Genomic DNA, 14,986 nt, shown 5'->3' with positions numbered 1-14,986 from the left:
TGTGTCGTGATCTCAGATGCAAAACGGTACACGAGAACAATGTGCACATTGACTAAAAGGTGGAAATTCTTTCTCCTCTTATCTGTCACTCGCTGTGGTTTTGATGCATTCTCAGTGTTCCTTGTTGACAAGCCTTGGATTCATCTATGTTGTGTTTTGTGTGTGTGTGTGTGTGTGTGTGTGTGTGTGTGTGTGTGTTAGGGCTAAGCCTCTCCAGAGAGACGGCAGATAAAAACAAGCAGGATCAGCACACGTGGCTCTACATTCTCTTTAATATGTGCAGGAACCCGCATGGATTGGCTGTAAAAACTCGAATGAATAATTGATGTGGTGTGGTGCCACAAAGCACTTTCTTTTAGCTAATTGGATTTAAAGACAGAGCAGGATAAAATATTATTATGCAGCATGTGTGCAGTGAAATGGTCTGAGAGGTAGACTAATAGCATCCTCCTTTCCACCCATCTCATTAATCTGCCTCGCCACGTTGTTAGACGTGGAAAGGGTGGAGGTGGAAATATAAACGGGACGCGTCATCGCCATACAGCGTGACACACTTCCTTTAACCAGCGACCTTGTTTTGTGTCCAATTTACACAAGCTTATGACTAATTGAGGCTTTATCTGTGCCTGCGCATTTGCTATCTGCTAGAGACTTTGTGGCTGTTGGCGTGACCCATGTGAGTATTCGGCTTTAGAAACAGCGGGGCATCAAAGCACTTAGCTTTAATGTCTGGGAATTAACTTTGTTAAGAAAAACAGCCTGGAGAGGGAATCTTTGCAATTCCCACAGTCTGAAACACCAGGCAACGGGATAATGAGACTGACAAAGAGAGACGGGTGTAGGAGGGTGGAGCGAACGCCAGAGTCTGGAGAGTGACAGAGAAGCCAATAAGAAGGCTGCAGAACATGGCTGCTGGTTTGATCATATATATATATGTATATATATAAACCAAAAAGCTCTATTTTGGTTTCATCTGACCATAGACCCCGATCCCATTTGAAGTTCCAGTAGCGTCTGGCAAACTGAAGACGCTCGAGTTTGTTTTTGGATGAGAGTAGAGGCTTTTTTCTTGAAACCCTTCCAAACAGCTTGTGGTGATGTCGGTGACTTCGGATTGTAGTTTTGGAGACTTTCTGACCCCGAGACGCATCTAACTTCTGTAATTCTCCAGCTGTGATCCTCTGGGATTTTTTATCCACTCGAACCGTCCTCTTCACAGTGCGTTGAGACGATATAGACACACGTCCAATTCCAGGTCGATTCATAACATTTCCAGTTGACTGGAACTTCTTAATTATTGCCCTGATGGTGGAAATGGACATTTTCAATGCTTGTGCTATTTTCTTATAGCCACGCCCCATTTTGTGAAGCTCAACAACCTTTTGCTGCACATCACAGCTATATTCCTTGCTCTTACCCACTGTTATGAATGACTAAGGGAATTTGGCCTGTGTGTTACCTCATATTTATACCCCTGGTTGAACAACTTCCTGTTCCTAGTCACCAGTACTAAATAAAAGTGAAATATAAATGGGAATATATTTCAAATATATTTTTCCCACATGAGTTCATAGATTTATTTTTTGATAAACCTGTGTTGTGTTTGCAATTGTTTGATATCCATGAGAGCGGGTTATTTTTGTGAATTCTTTTTTTTAACAAAAGAACAAAAGGTAAAACATTTCACAGCCTTCTTTGCTCATATTTACCAAAGGCTGGCAACGTGTAAGGGACTATATAAATTCTGTTTTGTCACTTGAAGCATAGAAGTGTGAGGCTTCATCAGGGATCAAAATTCAGAAGTGATGAAATGATCATGAAAAAGATTTGTTCTTCACTTGATGTGGCAAGAAAATACTTTTTAATTTGCAGCTTAATTTTCAGTTTAACGGAGTAAATGGCCGATTTGTTACTCTAAATGGACATTACTTGACCTATAAAAGTCTTTCTGAGGTAAGAGATGGTAACGTGTCCGTATGCTACAGTGCAGTACATTTCCTCCATGTTTTCATTATACATGTTCATGTCTTTAAATGAATAATCGCTGCTGCTGAAGATGACCCCACATGGTGCAACCTGAAGATCATTGAGATTTCTGAGGATGTTACCACTTAAAAACCATGACGATGGCTTTGGAGCTCAACTTATATGAAAAGTTATGCTATGATAGCTTTAAGAACCAAAAACATTTTTGCACTCAAGTCTCCATCAGTGAACAGTGGAGAAGTTCAACGAAGCAGACTTCCTCTGGAAACTGTAATGAATTTCCTGGCTACATAACTGCACTATTTGACCATGTAGTACACAGTTATAGAAGTGATTTACTTATTTATAATCGCTCTACCCGGATGACCGAATGAGAATGGCTTCCCTTTTGAGTCTGGTTCCTCTCAAGGTTAAGTTAGCTTTTCCACACGAGATTTCAAAATTCATCCTGCTACTTGTATCAGTAGTCACATCATCAATCAACACCAGTGACCCAGTAGCCACAAACACCCATGCCAAAACACTGCCTCCACATGTTTGACAGATGATGTGGTATGCTTTGGATCATGAGCCCTTCCTTTCCTTCTCAATACTCTTCTATTCCCATCATTCTTGTACAAGTTAATCTTGCATTTTAGTCTTTCTTTATTATTATTATTATTATTATTATTATTATTATTATTATTTTTAGCAAAGTCTAATCTGGCCTTTCAGTCCTTGAGTGTTACCAGTGGTTTTCATCTTGAGGTAAACCATCTGTGTTTACATTCATGACGGTGACTCTTGATTGTAGACCTTGATAATGATATGCCTACGCCTCCAGAGTGTTCTTGACTCGGCTAGATGTTGTCTGTGGGCACGATCAAGACGTAACATAACATCGAGGACATCTTGGCACCTACCCACAAACCCATTTGTTAGATGAACAATGTTTGCTATCTAAATGTGTCCATTATAGTCAACTTCTCAGTAAGATATCTAGTGTTAGCTAGCGAGTTTCTTAAAATGTAGCTATATACGAAGACCTGTTAAATCGATACAAATAAGATGTTGGCTAATAATTAAGCTAAGCCTGTTTAATTCTTATTTAGCATGACAACTACATTAACATGACAGCTAGCTACTTAGCTAAGCTAAGAATTTGATAGTATGCGATAGAAACAAATGTGTTTATGAACATGTTTCCGATTCTGACACCCAAGAGCGCAATAAGTCATGTTAAAAAACAAATACTGGCTTGCTGTTACAAATCACTGCATTCAGCTGCTCTTCATCTCTTGTTTTTTACGACCAGGAGGGGAGGAGAGGTAGTTCGGAGCGGTATGAAGGGACACATAAAGTGCTTTATATGTGATATTAAGAATTTTGTTGCCTCTAACCAGTAGCCAGAGTAGTGAAGAGCCAGAGAAGGACAGGGTTGATGAAAAGAAAAAAGTGGAGTCAAGGGTGACCCCAAGATTTCGAACAGTTGTGGAGGGAATTATTGGGATACCATCTATATCAGAGATCATTAACCTTGGTGAGAACAGCCTGGGATACCCTACTAACATGAGCTCTGTCTTGTCACAGTTTAATTTAAGAAAGTGTTTCATGTCCTGCAAGCAGTTTATTAATTCAGCAAGTGGGAGAGAGTTTGTGGGTTTATTACTGATATAAATTTGTGAATCATTAGCATAAACGTGACTCTTTTTTTTGGGCCATACGGGCTAATGATGGAACCAAGGGAAATCATGCAGACTATAAACAGAAGAGGCCCCAAAACACAGCCTTGAGGAACACCTTAAGGGATTTGAAGTTGCCAGTGGAAATTAAATGCTGTCTATCAGTGAGGTTTGATGTAAACAATGCTAGAACAAAAATGCCTGGATGAGACTGAAGATGGGCATGTAAAATATTGGGATTAACGGTGTCACAGGCAGTACTGGGACCAGAGAGGAGTAGATTGTGAGACCAGAAGGATGTCATCGAGTACGGTTAAAGCTGTCTCAGTACTGTGGTGGGGATGACATATGATCATATCTTGTTTGGTCACAAAGAATGAATATGAATCTATATTTTTTAAAATAATAAATAATACAAAATTGCATTTTCACATCCAAGACAACGCAAACAAGACTTACAATGTTCAAGAGCATATGACTTTTTAACTATTTTTTCAAAGATCATATGGTTCAATAATATGATCTTTTATAAAACTGCGGGACTCTTGTCTTGTCTTGAGACATTTTCTGTATTGACTTGGACTTGCCACTTGTAGTCGGACTTGTCTCAGTCATGAGCATTGGTCTCCTCAAAAAGGATTTGATGGTTTTAGTCTCGATCTTGACTTGTCCTTGAACCTCTTAGGAATCGGTATCAACTACCCAGTCCTGATCTTCGACTTGACAATGGCAGTCTTGACGCCAAACCTACTCTTACACTACATGACCAAAAAATGTACACAACTGACGATCACACCCGCATGTACTTGTTGAAAATCCCATTCCAAAACCATGGGCATTCATATGGAGTTGGTTCTCCAGTCTTCAGGGAAGGCTTTCCAATAGATTTTGGAGTGTAGCTGTGGGAATTTCTGCTCATTCAACCACAAGAGCATTAATGAGGTCAGGCCCTCATTAAGTTCATCCCAAAGGTGTTCTGGGGGGTTGCGGATCTGTGCGGGACATTTGAGTTCTTCGACTCCAACCTTGACAAACCATGTCTTCATGGAGCTCGCTTTGTGCACAGGGGCACTGTCTTGCTGGAACAGGATTAGCCAGCGTAGTTCCAGTGAACGGAAATTGTAAAGCTACAGCATACGGAGGCATTCTATACACTTGTGTGCTTCAAACTTTGTGGCAACAGTTTGGGGAAGAACCACATATGGGTGTGGCGATCAGGTGTCCATATACTATTGGCCACATAGTGTATACTGTTAAGCTTACATTTTGGTTTTTTTTTTATTATAGTATTACTATAGTACTATAATATTGCTTTGCAATGTTAAGTTATAATTTATTAGCCATACAATGGTACAGTTTTGAGCCAGAAGGAGACTCAGTGACTGTATGGAAACTGTAAGAAATCTTTTTGTGAATGAAAGTCCCTAGTCAATGGATATATTTTTGTGCATATAACTCTTAGAAAACTCTTGCAAATATTTAGTTATCTCTCTGGGGGAAGCTTTAAAAGTTCTATGTAGAAAGCGATACCAGACTGGTTGAGGATTTCGCTCTCAGAAAGTGTTCCGAGTAGAACCTTTGTCAAGCTTTTTTTTTATGAAGCAACCAATGAACCCTCGAGGAACGTTTTTTTAAGAACGGGTTGTTCTTAAACAACAACCCGTAAGAACGGGTTGTTTACAACCGTAAGAACGGGTTGTTTACAAGTCCAAGTACCCGGGTTGTTTACAAGTACAAGTACCCGATCGTAAGAACGGGTTGTTTACAAGTCCGAGGAGATGATAAGATCCGGATGGAATCATGTGATTTGTCATATCGCAAGTAAGGAATAAAATGCCGCATGCAATTATAGGAAAATAATCAATGACAGGGCGATGTGATGAAGTGTAATGATGGAGCATTGTTACCAAAATGTATCGCTTTCCTATAACTTCCTGCTCTATTCCTGTCCTATCACAGCGATAATGAAGCTGTTGAATGAGTGTCGGTCGGAAGGAAGTCTTGGGAGTGACTGAAAGTGCCAAGAAGAAGACAAAGCATGGTGGGAATACTGAAAAAAAGAATAAAATAAATACCGGTTTCATCGTCTCGTTTCTCCACACTCTTTGGAGCGGCACATACAATCTGAACACAGTCAGGTGGTGAAAGTTTGAGGGAAAAAAAAAAATCCCAATAGGCAGAAGATAAGAATTTGCTGTCAAGTTCTGGGGCCAAGTTGATTTCCAAACACCCCAACCCCCCCCCCCCCCCACACCAAAAAAACAAAACAAAAAAAACACGATTATGAAGGAGACTCAATCTGCTGCCTGAAAACAAACTGAAACAAGGGAATTTAAAATTCTCAGAGCATCACCGTCACAGACGCACAGCTTTTCCTCCTTCGCAATGCATATAAAATGTGTATACCGACAGAACATTTGAATGGTATTTTGCTCGTTGCTAGCCGTTATTTATTTATTTATTTATTTATTTATTTTAAAAAATGTGCATCTCCCTTTGATCTATTCCAAACTAAAGTACTGTGCAAAAGTCTTAAGCGCATGCACAGAAACGCTGTAGAGCAAAGATGCCTTCAAAAATAATGGAAGTAAATGTTTCTTCGTTAAAAAAAAATAAAAAAATAAAAATAATAAAAGAGCAATAAAGAGTAATAAATGAAACAAAGGCAATATTTGGTGTGATGACATTTCGCTTTGAAAAAAAAACAAAACAAAACAACAACAACAACAACAGCATTCTCAAGTAGAATTAGTGCAGCTTTCTAAGGAAATGAGCTGTAGGTTTTATTGAGCATCTTGCAGAACCAGCCACGGTTCTTCTGGAGACTTTGACTGTCGCGCTTGCTTCTTATTTTTGCAGCGAAATCCATCAGCTTTCATGATGTTTTTGGTCTGAAAAGTGTCCCTTACCACGTAATATCCTGCTTTTCTTTACTCACATACAAACATTTTTTTTTTTCCTGTAACGTTTAATTTTGTGCTTGAAAACTAATGTTTGGAAATCAAACATCTTTTTGTACTGACTCGATAATGTAGACGTCATCAAATAAAAATCTACAACAAAGTTTGTACAAAAAAATAAATAAAATAAATAATAATAATAATAGGGTGCCGAAAACTTTTGCACAGTACTGTATATTCATCGCCTCGCGGGCGTCGGAGTGCTCCTCGACATTACGTCGGTTTTTCAATCAATTTTAAAAAGCCTGGATGGTTTCGGGATGTTCTCCTTCAGTGGATGCAAAGCAAAAGCAGAGCCCAACGTCACGCTCGTACACGACCCGAGAATCTTAGAACGTCGGTATCATTCAACGCACAACATTCATCTCGATGCATAAATGCAGGTGGGCCTGCACAGGATATCAGCCTGCGAGATGATGTGGAATGGTATGATGCCAGAACAAGCAGTAATTTACAGGAAAATGAGCAGACACTTTCAGCTGAACTGCGGAAGCACTGCGGCGACACGAAGCGGGATTATCATAGATAATGGGATGAAGACGCATGTGTGAGGATGGTTTAAGGGGGAAAAATGATGCTGGGAATAAATAAACAAGCAAAGTAAGCCGTGATCCTGATCTGCATCCTCTATAAATATTCTTTACGAAACAACAGCTGGTGCTATAGACTGATACAGATGGCACATACATTTCCTTGATAATAGTGCTAACGTATTTACTCTGGATGAAGTAAAACATCTCAGTGGCTTGAATAAATTCAAGTTTAATTCAACACTTCTAGCTGGTGGGATTTGCCGGCATATAAAAGGTCTAATTTAACTCACTTTAATCATGGAATTTTACAACAACTGTATTCGGGGTTCAGTTAAGCGCATACAGAAATTCGGAGGTATTCAGACCTCAGATACTGTGTAACTATAGACGTAAGCACTATTCACAAGTATGCACAAGGGGCGGAGTTTGCTGGAAAACCAGAGGTGTGTCTAAGTTAGACATGATTCCAAATTTGCATTTTTAGTTATTTTTTTTGCACGATATCCGCTTGAGCAGAGCGCACAGTGGTTTAGTGGTTAGCACGTTCGCCTCACACCACCAGGGTCGGGGGTTTGATTTCCACCGTGGCCCTGTGTGTGTGGAGTTTGTATGTTCTCCCCGTGCTGCGGGGGTTTCCTCCGGGTACTCCGGTTTCCTCCCCCAGTCCAAAGACATGCACGGTAGGTTGATTGGCATGTCTAAAGTGTCCGTAGTGTATGAATGGGTGTGTGAATGTGTATGTGATTGTGCCCTGTGATGGATTGGCACCCTGTCCAGGGTGTACCCCGCCTTGTGCCCGATGCTCCCTGGGATAGGCTCCAGGTTCCCCCGTGACCCTGAAGGAAGGATAAGCGGTATAGAAGATGGATGGATGGATATATATTCTCTGACCCATCTTGTCCATGGTATTAAAAATTGCATGGATTATACTGAAAGTCGGCCATATCGTCCATTTCCTGTGATGGATCGGGCTTTGTGTTTTGCCTGTCACATATAAACCTGGGAAACAAAATGTGTTTCAAATGAATGGATTTGGCAACCCTAAAACCCTCCCTTTCAGCATTGCCTCTCAGATCAGTTGTGAATATGCAGAAAGTGTCACAATTACGAGCGTTTTCACTTTTGGAAACGCTCTTGCATTGGCCTTTGAGGTCACGATGACTCAAATGAGTCAGATAATTGTGGGAATTAAATAATAATAAAAAAAGAGCTTGATTAGAGTTGATGGAGTTAAGAGCCACTGACGGCTGCCGAATTGACCGGCGATTCAAAAGGCAAGAACGGCCATTTAGCGACGTCCACAGTAAACACCAGAAAGAACTTGTCCGCTCAGGTTAAAAGGGAAATGACGGAATGAGTGCGTGAAAGAGGAGTTTGCAGATGCAACCCAAGACATCCATCACGAGCAAGTTGAACCGAATGTACGGTGCGTGCACGGAAACTTTGCCGGGCGTGAATCGATATCGGATTTTACTAGACTGCCAAAATAGACTTCGGTTTTTCCTCTCATAATACCGTATTATTAAATGTTATGATGGTGCGGCAAAAATCCAGCAAGCTTATAATGGTGATGTTCATATTACGCGAAAGTCCGTTAGCGATGTACAGTACCTACATTGTAATTCAATCCCCTCCACCTCTGTACAGTATATCTGCTGGAGCAGTACAGCTGTAAGACATACGCAAATGCTTCATAACTCTATAACTTCATCGAGGATTCACTGAGTAAAAAAAGACACGTTCTTGAATCAATCAGAGGTTGTCCAAAACCAGACATCCATTAGCTATCCCACTGAGTAAGAAAGAGCTCCGGTGTGATGCTTAGATTCAGGGTTCAGTTTGAGAAGCAGTATGGGAAATGGAAGGAGGGATAAAACTAAGAGCGGTTGTGGAGAAAATGACATGGAAACTAACGGCATCTGACTGCTCACTTAAATCCAACTCAAGAGCAAGTCACCTATAAATAACACTAACTTGATTGTAATGTGTTCTGCTGGTAGAAAGTTCAGGAACAGAAAGCTCTATGGCTCAAATGAAAAGAAAACAAAATATCGTTTGTGACTAGAGAATTTACTTTACAGTTATAAAGGAGTCTCTAGGCTATGAGAGTCCCCGGGCTATTAAATGCTGGTAACCTTTTTAAATTATTCCTGACGGCTCTATTGAGCAGTGCATTATATTTAAGAAAGTTTTCTTGTGTTTTTTTTTTTGCTCATTGAAAGTCTATTTGAGAAACACACTACATCCTGAGAGACTCTCTGACATTGACATAAAGCTCAAATGTCGCTCATGACCTCCAGCGTATCTCGACATATGGACATTTTCCGAATATGAAGGCTGCACGACGGACATTTATTCATTTATTTAATTAACGGAGCTCGAAATTTTCTTCAACAGCTGTCACATTCAAGTTTGGTTTAAATGCTCGAGACCTTTTTTTTTTTTATTACTTTATTTAATGAGAGGCATCCGTTTGCAGGTTTATGATGTTTCTAGTCTTTGGTAGAAGTGGAAGAGGGTAAAATGCGCCTGCACGTCAGAGATATACAGTATCTGTGCTGCTGCACGGCTCCAAACGATGATTTCTCTGGAATGAGGTGTTGAGCGTATTTATCCATCAAAATAAAAGGGCTCAATAGCACTTCCTGCTTCCTGTCACCTGATAGAATAATGGTCGTATTAACCGTAAGCTCCGACTGCGCAAACGTTTTCCCCTGGTTATTGTTTTATTTATTTATTTATTTATTAATTATTTTTTTTTTTCTTCCGTAAATAAAAAGCAGTGAAGCTGTGAGACTGGGATTTTTGTAACATGAAGGTTAAAACAGGAAGCATCCTTCATTGATTTGAGATATGATTAAAGTAAAAGAGGAAGAGGGATCAATGTTCCAATCGTTAACGAACCAGGAAAACATGCCAATTTGGCTTAACTACAAACCTGAGACTTATTAAAGCGCACCAGCAAAATCATTGTGTTATTTTGCACTGCGTTTATGGATCCGCAGGGATGCTGCAGTTTGGAAATAAAAACGGGTAGCACTTTCAGGAAATAAAATAAAACAAAAAATAAAAATAAAATAAAAAAATTCAGCACATTTCTAAAAAAAAAAAAAAAAAAATGAATGAAGGAACTGATACATGTATAATTAAATAAATAAATGAAAACGTGAATGAATTAATTAAGAAAACGATGGAGCATTAATATAAAATTTACTGAATAGATAGATAGATAGATAGATAGATAGATAGTGTGATCTCAGACCAAGGGTACGCTCTCAAAAGAGGTATAATGCTGTTCACGCAACTGCCGCTGGGGTACTGAAAGGGCAGTTCACTTTCAGCGCCCTTTGATAAATAGATAGATAGATAAATAAGTAAATGGATACATAGATAGATAGATAGATAGATAGATAGATACAGTTGCAATCAATATTATTCAACTCCCAGTGCAAATCAGGTTTATTGTCAAAATTTACAGACGTTCAGCTGTTTGCGATGAACAAATCAAACAAAAGCGGTTGAAATAGTTCAACACGATGAGGGCTTCAAGTGGTTTCCCCAAATTCAACTGAACATGCAACTTATAATGATTCCTCCAGTCTCAAAATTATTCACCCCCTTCATGGTGAGCATCTTTAGTACTTAGTAGAGCACGCTTTTGCTGTTATGACCTGCTGTAAACGAGATGCAGAGCTTCTGGCAGCGTTCCTGAGGAATCTTCTCCCGTTCCTCATGAGCAATGGAGTCCAGTTCAGTAATATTCTTGGGTTTGTGTGCTGCGACCGCCTTCTTCAAATCCCACCAGAGATTTTCTATGAGATTGAAGTCAGGTGACTGTGATGGTCCGGTAGAATCTTCCAGGACGTCTTCTGCAACCAAGCCTTGGTGGAATTTGAGGTACGCTTGGGATCGTTGTCCTGTTGGAAGATCCAGTAACGCCCGAGCTTCAGCTTCTTCACATACGCCCTGAGGTTTTCTCCTATGATTTCCTCACCTTCCACACGCTGCAGGTTTCCAGTGCCAGACGATACAAAGCAGCCCCAGAGCATCACCGAGCCTCCACCATGCTCGACTGTGGACAGAGTGTTCCTTCTTCATTCTTCTTCCTTCAGACATACCGCTGATCCATCGTGCTGAAAAGTTCCAGTTCTGCTTCATCGCTCCACAGAACAGAATCCCAAAACTTCTGTGGCTTATTTATATGATTTTGAGTGACTTTTCTTGTGCTTTTGGGTCAGTAGTGGTGTAAATCTTGGAGTTCCGGCATGGAAACCTTCTGCGTTTAGTCCCCGCCTTACTGTTCTCACTGAAACCTCAGTGTCTATAACCACCAGGTCTTGCTGCAGGTCTTTTGCAGTCACTCGAGGGTTTTTCACAACCTGCCTTCTCACAAATCTGCTTGCAGCCGTCGATATCTTCCTTTTTCTGCCCTGTCTGCTATTTCATTTTCCTTTTTCTACCCCTAGCCAGTTCAGGTATTTCATGTGTTCCAGCTCAAGCACACCTGCTGCAACTAATAAAGCCCTTGATTAGTTGCATCTATTTGTCTTGTTGTGAGGGAGTCTATTCAGGGGGTGAATAATTTTGAGACTGGAGAAATCATTATAAGTTGCATGTTCAGGTGAATTTGTGGAAACCACTTGAAGCCCTCGTCGTGTTGAACCATTTCAATCGCTTTTGTTTGATTTGTTCATCGCAAACAGCTGGAAGTCTGTACATTTTTACAGTAACCCTGATTTTCAATGGGGGTTGAATCATTTTGATTGCAACTGAAAGATAGATAGATAGATAGATGGATAGAAAATGAGTGAACGAAACATAAAACGAATAATATATGAAAAAAGCAAAATAAAGTAATACGTAGAAACACATAACAAAAGATACTTTTTTTTTTTTTTTTGATGACCATCACTCTACATGACCATGAAAATATTTTTCCATGATTAATATGTGAAAACACTGAAACGTAATTACCAAACTGGACGTTCCAAACACATTTATTGGGCCGATAACATTAAACAAACACAGTGTAGGACCATTGTAAACAATAAAACAGAAAAAAAGGCATCAGCTCTCCTCCAGAAATTCAGTGTGCCAAGCATAAAATATTCAACTTATTTTTTTCAGTTATTTTCCCCTCAGATATATTCTTTTTTAACGTTGATTTGTATCTTTACATGTTAATCTTCAGCATGAATAATTCTATTTACAAGGCCAGAACCATCATTGTGTCTCAAAAACAGCTATCATGTACATTGCGTTGTAGCGTCATTAGCGCGGCAGCCATCGTCCTGTCATTCTCGTCTCTAGTTGTCCTCTCCGCCGTTTCCCGGAGTTATGATTAAGACGATGCAGTTATGAGGATGCTCCCGATTTCAGTTTCCGGCTCAAAGTCCATCCTGTTGTTGAAGGTTTGAACGCTTTGCAGTAAGGTATCCATATGTACAAAGGTTAAAAAGACATCTTTAGTTCCATTTTGTGAAGTGAATATGAAATAAATATTTAAATTTTTGTATGGATTTTCTTTTTTTTTTTTTCTTTTTCTTTTTTTTTTTTTTCTTTTTTTCTTCACCAAAAAAAGTATCAAAACCTATTTGTACTTCACTGGTTTTGAGCTGATGTATGAAACAGAGTCATTTTTGCCCAAGTCTCTTCTTATTGAAGTTATTTATTTATTTATTTATTTATTTATTTATTTTTTTATTTATTATTATTATTTTTTTTTTTTTCTCCCCCCTTTACAATGTCATGACTATCTGGCAGGACAAATGTGATGCAGTCTAGAGTCCGTTCGCTCCTCCGCTGTCTTTCATCCTTTTTTTTTTCCTCCCTCTCTCGGTGTCTTGTTTAATATTTGGGCTCATCCATGAAAGCGGTCTATTTCAGCAGCCATTCATTCACTGTATTGGAGAAAAGAAATATAATAACAAAGATCTGACTTCAAAAAAGAAAAGGAAAAAAAAAAAAAAAAAAACCCCTTCACATCCCTCAGTCTTCCATGAATATCTGGTGTGAGATACCTGCTAGAAACGACTGCAATCTGAAACAGGTAACTCGGTTTGGACGCATTTTCTCTGCTGAGGCGCCATGAAATCTGGATTTATTCACAGGTAAGCCATGTGAGTTGAGTCATGAGTCACACAGCTTACCTATGAATACATATAGGTTTAAAAGCCGTGCGTTTAAACAGTGAAAAGTTTCGTTTCGAATTGAATTCAGCATATACACTGTTACGTTTACAGATATATACTATAAAGGTAAACACAGGTAACCTTTATAAAAAACTTACGCTCATGGTATCATCCTGAACACTTTTACCCCTATGAAACGTTTTGGAATATTCCATGAACAGGAAATTGCGTAGTGATAACTCCCTGAAGGTCATGAGAAGAAGAAAAGTAAGCTCTGTTGTACATATCATATTGTGATACTGACTGACAAAGTCACTTTGAACGTAAAACACCGTTACCCAAATTATACCCTGAAATTATGATTAAAAAAAAATGTATTTAAGTCAATTAGTAGAATGCACTTAAAGTCCCAATGCTATAAGAATGAGATGCTAATTATCTACACTTGCTCATTCGATGCTAAAAATACCCAACTCATTTAACATCAAAATGCAGCCTGTCAGGAAAAAAAAAAACAATTATATAAAATATGTGATTGTTGCCTGAGAAAAAAAATAAATTCAAATAAAGTTGACTTTTTTTTTTTTTTTTTACGAGTTATAAGAGCTAAACAACACTGTGATCGCCGGTTTTACAAAAGCGCACACTTCCACAGTACCAGCTGCTTAACCACGTCTAATTAGACATGTTTTCTTTTCCTTCAGCGGCGTGATATTTACATGTTTGAACACCGAACGCAATTAAAAAAGAAATCTTTCTTTACTCTTGCAGGTGGGGAGTTCAAAGAGCTCAAACAAATTGGATAGAAAAAAAAAAGAATAAGAAGAAAAGAAATCCTGTGATCAGGATTGGAGGAGTCACTGAGTGCATTACTTCGGGGGGTAAATGAAAAAAGAAGAAGAAGAAGAAAAAAAAAGAGATTTTTAATTTGTTTCAGTGAAAATATTTTGTCTACGTAGGAGGGAAAATAGACTGCAGACAACCAGTGAGGAAGAGACACACTCCTCGGGTGAGAAGGTATATTAATGAGACCTCTTGAACCTCACGTCAGCTCGAGAAAATGAATCGTCCCTGTTTGTTAAAGTTCTACCGATTGTAGGTTTGAAATGTGAAAAGACGTTAAGGCTTAGAAGACACATTTAAGATGTCTGACGTTCTCAAACGGAGAACGTCGGCTTTGATTCGCGTGCGTTTTGCAGTCGTCGCAGGAGAAAAGTAAACACACTGACCTCGGTACTGCAGCTTCTGGGCCCTGTTGTTGGGACAGTCCTTGCCCTGCATGCTGAAGTTGATGTTGGTGCGGATGCAGCGGTTGTTCAGAGGCTGGACCGGACGCACGTTATCACTCATGCTGAGGAAGATCTGCGAAGGCTGGTTCTGGCTGAGCAGTCGCATGGAGTGCATCTGCAAGGTCGAGACAAGGACACACGTGTGCTGTGCTATAGTACATACACAGTACACTACCTACAATAGAACTCCTCTCTGCACAGCGGTACATATCACTCGATAACATACAGTACACAACAGAAGGTCAGGAGTTCAAGCCCCAGCACTGCCAAGATACCACTGTTGGGCCCTTGGGCAAGGCCCTTAACCTTCACTTGCTCAGTTGTATAAATTATATAAATGTAAGTTGCTTTGGAAAAGGTTGTGTGCAAAATGCCATACATGCAATATGTATCTATCTATCTATCTATATATCGTCTTCGTCTTTG

At 39.5% G+C, this 14,986-nt stretch overlaps 1 protein-coding gene across 2 annotated transcripts in view; it reads right to left on the bottom strand.

The window, feature by feature from the left end:
- Positions 1 to 12,790: 12,790 nt before the first annotated feature.
- The window catches only part of ca10a (carbonic anhydrase Xa), a 214,516-nt gene continuing 212,320 nt past the window's right edge, over positions 12,791 to 14,986 (bottom strand). Inside the window, exons 8-9 of one of the 2 annotated variants that reach the window (XM_053639126.1) lie at positions 14,501 to 14,675; positions 12,791 to 13,040 (exon numbers count right to left, since the gene is read on the bottom strand). In XM_053639126.1, coding sequence (XP_053495101.1) covers positions 13,018 to 13,040; positions 14,501 to 14,675 — 198 coding nt within the window. In that variant the 3' untranslated portion in view covers positions 12,791 to 13,017. Of the gene's footprint in view, positions 14,676 to 14,986 lie in introns of both variants that reach the window. The other variant, XM_053639125.1, reaches the window with a different exon arrangement.

Source organism: Ictalurus furcatus, chromosome 13 (genome assembly GCF_023375685.1).
Source record: "Ictalurus furcatus strain D&B chromosome 13, Billie_1.0, whole genome shotgun sequence".
Classification (NCBI taxonomy): Eukaryota; Metazoa; Chordata; class Actinopteri; order Siluriformes; family Ictaluridae; genus Ictalurus; species Ictalurus furcatus.
This window is presented reverse-complemented; position numbering and strand designations above follow the sequence as displayed.